Here is a 4,147-nt window from a genome sequence, read left to right on the forward strand (position 1 = left end):
GGGGGGGGGGGAGGAGGCAGAGATTTAGCCTCTGTGATTTAGCCAAGGTCTGTTGGAGCAAAGCTTTTCAGCAGCACTCTGATCAATTCAACAAATAATTACTGCAAATCAGGAAGGAGATTGAAGTGATAACCAGAAAATTATGAGGTACTTTACTCAATAAAGCCTTGCTGCAGACTAGAAGCACAGACAACTGACCTGCCAGTAAGGAGCTCAAACACCAGGATGCCCAGAGCCCAGAAGTCTACACTGAAGTTGTGGCCTTTGTTGAGGATGATCTCAGGGGCCACGTACTCCGGTGTCCCACAGAAGGTCCAGGTCTTTTGACCGCATCTGATCTTCTTGGCAAAACCAAAGTCAACCTGGGATGGCAGAGTTGAACACTTAACTCTAAAAAGTCCATTGGGGAACGTTTAGAACTTTCCCATAAAAAAACATTAATCATTAATTTTGTGTAGCTTTTGATGGCCCCTGTATACAAAAGCGGTGTTTCCAAGTATTTCCAAGAGCACAACTACCTTGTGTCATAACAGCCTGTTCTTATGAATGTTCGAAAAGATACGAAAAGATAAGCACTGTAATTCATATGCGGAGTTCGCTTCCTAGGGAAAACAAATGACTTTCACCCAGGAAATGTACGTTCCTTGGGAGTGTTTTAATACAAACCACAATCTTTTTCCTAAACTTAACTAGTTGTTTCAGAGCCTAAAACGTAACTTTTGTCGCACACTTTTTCTTGCCTAAACGTAACCGTAATCTCAGCTCACAGTGCTCTGTACATGGCACACAGTCCCCTATTCTCGGGCAACTGAACCACCAATGCTGACCACCATGCGGAGCACCATGCAAAGCACCCTGAGGAGCACCGCAGCCGGTGTCACAGAGCTCTGTAGAGGCTAAACACACTGCCACTGATACGACGAGCTGATACGACAAGGTCTGTAGCCGCCAGTGATGGGAATGACGGCTTTACTTTTTTTTTTTTTAAGTAACAAGTAATCTAATTGATTACTCTTCCCATCTTAATAACGCTGTTACCGATACTGCCGAAAAATGCTGATGTTACTATAATTTAAGCTTTTTTTCATCAGACCATCTTGATCTCTGAGCCAAGAGGCAAAGACTTCTTTTCTTTCTTGGTTAGTGGGCCAATCAGAGGTAGAGTTGGGCAGGTGTTCAAAAGCACGCATAGTCGGACACAACAAACAACAGAAGCGAGTCAGTCAACGAGAGACAGGTATGGCATCATGAAATCGGAAGGGGGGTAACTTTTCCTGCTAAAGATTTTCCACCGTGATCCCGACTCGACGCACACACCAGCGCAAAACTATAAACATCAGGTCACTTACGTTATTTGCACTACAAAGAGTCTATATATTTGTTTTTGTTTTTTGCTATAGTGCTTAACGAGCAAAAACATCTGTTGTTATTTGTATCAATCCACTAGACATAATATCTACATACATGGCATTGGAGGCTAGTCTCACTTTGTCCCACAGCAACATTAAGAGAGTTTAGATTTGTGTACAGTTTCTGTTAATAATGGATTGTATTAAGTGTCCATTTCATTATATTATTCAGATTTATCATAAATAATTGAACATGCACATGTATTTTATGTTCTGTTAAAGATGGGTCGAGGTGGGGTCACATTTGACCATTTAAAAATGTACTTAAAAGTAACGCATTAGTTACTTTCTGAAGTAACTAGTTATTTTTAAACTATTAAACTATTTTTACTTTTTGGAAGAACTAACTAGTAACTGTAACTAATTACTTTTTAAAATGAACTTGCCCAACGCTGGGAGCCGCGACTCGAAGCTCTGTAGCGGCTTAAACAGCTAGCAACACGGCTCTGTAGCGCGGAGCTCTGTAGCCAATGTCACGTGACCAGCCGGCTGTCTCCTGGTTTTTGTATGCTTTCATTCGATTGAGTGTGCCTAACGTTTCATACAATATCCGACAAACCCATTCAAGATCTGCAGCTGCCAGACTCCCCTTACAATAAACTCTCATTTTACTGCAGCAGGGTCTGATAGTCTACCCCGCTCAGTCCTGGTTCTCCAGCGGGCCCAGCAATCCGGCCAGGAATCTGAGCTCCAGGTGGAGTCTGAGCTGAAGGAGTTTCTGTTGAAGCGGCATGCCGTAAATCATTTGGTCTGATTTCGCGGGGAATCACACCCAGTGGTATTACAAATAATAATGTTTGCTGATGTAGGTTGAATAGAGGAATCAGTCTTGAATTTAGGACGGTTTCATAATTAGTTAAAAACTCCTTGTAGTAATTTTAATACTAATTGTATTTAATTGAACAAAAATGGCCACTGACTTTAAGGAGCCTTTGAGGCCTGTCATTTTATTAAGTAACACTGAGGTGGTTATTGGCTTTCTTTGGATCTCATTAAACCTCTGATGAATACATAGTTTTACTTCCATCATCATGTATATATAGTACTACAACAAGTACTACAGTCAGTGTAAAGTTGATAAAGACAACCAATGATATACAAAAAAGCTAGAACGAACTGTTGAGCTTTGTGACATTGAAGCTGCAGACTTCTTTAACTGTCAAGCAACGCAAATTTGTGACTAGACTTGACTACTCGGAACTACTACAAACTTATCATCACAGAGGATCAAACTCTGGTATAACTTTCTATGAAGCCTGTCTTATAACTTTAAGTGCTTATAACTCCAGATTACAAGACATTATAACTGTGTTTATAATGCATTATAGAAAAAGGCTTCATAGAAAGTGTTACCCAAACTCTTTACAGTGAGGATCTTAAAACAATTTGAGAGAAACATCCTGCCAGCTGTGGTTGCAGTTGTTTCATGTTTTCAAGACAGAGTATGTTTAATCGCTCACCAGTTTGATGTATCCCTCGGTATCCAGCATGAGATTCTCTGGCTTCAGGTCTCTGTAGAGGACACCCTTGCGATGGAGGTAATCGAAAGCCTCTGTGACGCAACCGACGCAGAATTTAGCAGTGGGGTCATCAAAACTCCCCCTAAAGACGGAGAAAAAGACCAATTTAAACTTTTTGCTGACAAGCAGAGTCAGATTCTACGCTGTTCAGGAGGCAGAGAAGCAGGAGAAGTGGTCTCATTACACAAATGCAACTAAACAGTTACAGGCAGCTCTTATTCAGTGATTTATAATGACTGGACCTGAGATTCTTTATTGCAACCCAGGATAAGTCCCTCATTAGATGGTAACCTGACAGTCATACTATTACTTTACCCAACAAGCCAGAAATAAAATGACAATACTGTGGAAAGTCTGGTATTTCAGAGGCAGCAAGTTAAATGTTGTGATTTTGTTAGATTTTTAAAAGTGTAACAGCATTAGTCAGTGGCTGGTCTCTCCTACTGTACCTGTCTCTGAGCAGACTCCAAATCTCTCCACCCAGACAGGCCTCCAGCAGCATGTACACATACTTGTTATCCTTAAATGTGCGATACAGTCTGGAGTAAGAGAAGCACAGACAAGTTAAGACTCAAAGTAAAATGTTTGGCCTTCATGTCAAAATCAGAATCAGAAAGAAGTTTATTGCCACAGCAGTGGAACTACATAAAATGTCCCTTGTGTAATTGGGTGCATGCATACAGACAAAGACAAATCATGCTGTTCTATCAGTTATGATCAGCATTTTTCCTGTCACTATTATATACTGTTATACTAAAATTAATTATTGCCCCATTTGGTTATTATTGCAATGTCCTCTAATATATTTAAAGACGTTCCTGTTCAAATTATTGCTTTGTTTGTGAACTTATGTGTGTGTAATTGACCCTTGTGGTAATGTGTTCAAAGTAAATTTCCAATAACAACCCAGGAGCATGTACAGATTCAATATCGCACTCAAAGACACTTGAGACAGCAGAGCGGATGCACTCCACCACACTGTCACCCTACATGGTCTTAAATCTTAGATCACCTTACATCAGTCTTGAAAACAGATTAGAAATATGAAGAGATAACAGTTAAAACATGTGAACTAGGTCAAATAAATACAAGGATTGTATGAAGAGGAGATGAACAGTAGGAGCGTTTCAAAAGGTGAAGAATGGCTTTAATATCTGCAATATCTGAGTCTGTTTCACGGCTTACACTGAAAATCGGATCATCTTAATCTCACAAGGG

At 40.3% G+C, this 4,147-nt stretch overlaps 1 protein-coding gene across 1 annotated transcript in view; it reads right to left on the minus strand.

Moving 5' to 3' along the window:
* The window catches only part of prkg2 (protein kinase cGMP-dependent 2), a 34,536-nt gene that overhangs the window by 2,720 nt on the left and 27,669 nt on the right, over nt 1-4,147 (minus strand). The window contains exons 13-15 of the mRNA XM_032517182.1: nt 3,379-3,468; nt 2,870-3,011; nt 199-362 (exon numbers count right to left, since the gene is read on the minus strand). Of these exons, the coding sequence (XP_032373073.1) occupies nt 199-362; nt 2,870-3,011; nt 3,379-3,468 (396 nt within the window). The remainder of the gene's footprint in view (nt 1-198; nt 363-2,869; nt 3,012-3,378; nt 3,469-4,147) is intronic.

This window comes from Etheostoma spectabile, chromosome 5, assembly GCF_008692095.1.
Source record: "Etheostoma spectabile isolate EspeVRDwgs_2016 chromosome 5, UIUC_Espe_1.0, whole genome shotgun sequence".
Taxonomy (NCBI): domain Eukaryota; kingdom Metazoa; phylum Chordata; class Actinopteri; order Perciformes; family Percidae; genus Etheostoma; species Etheostoma spectabile.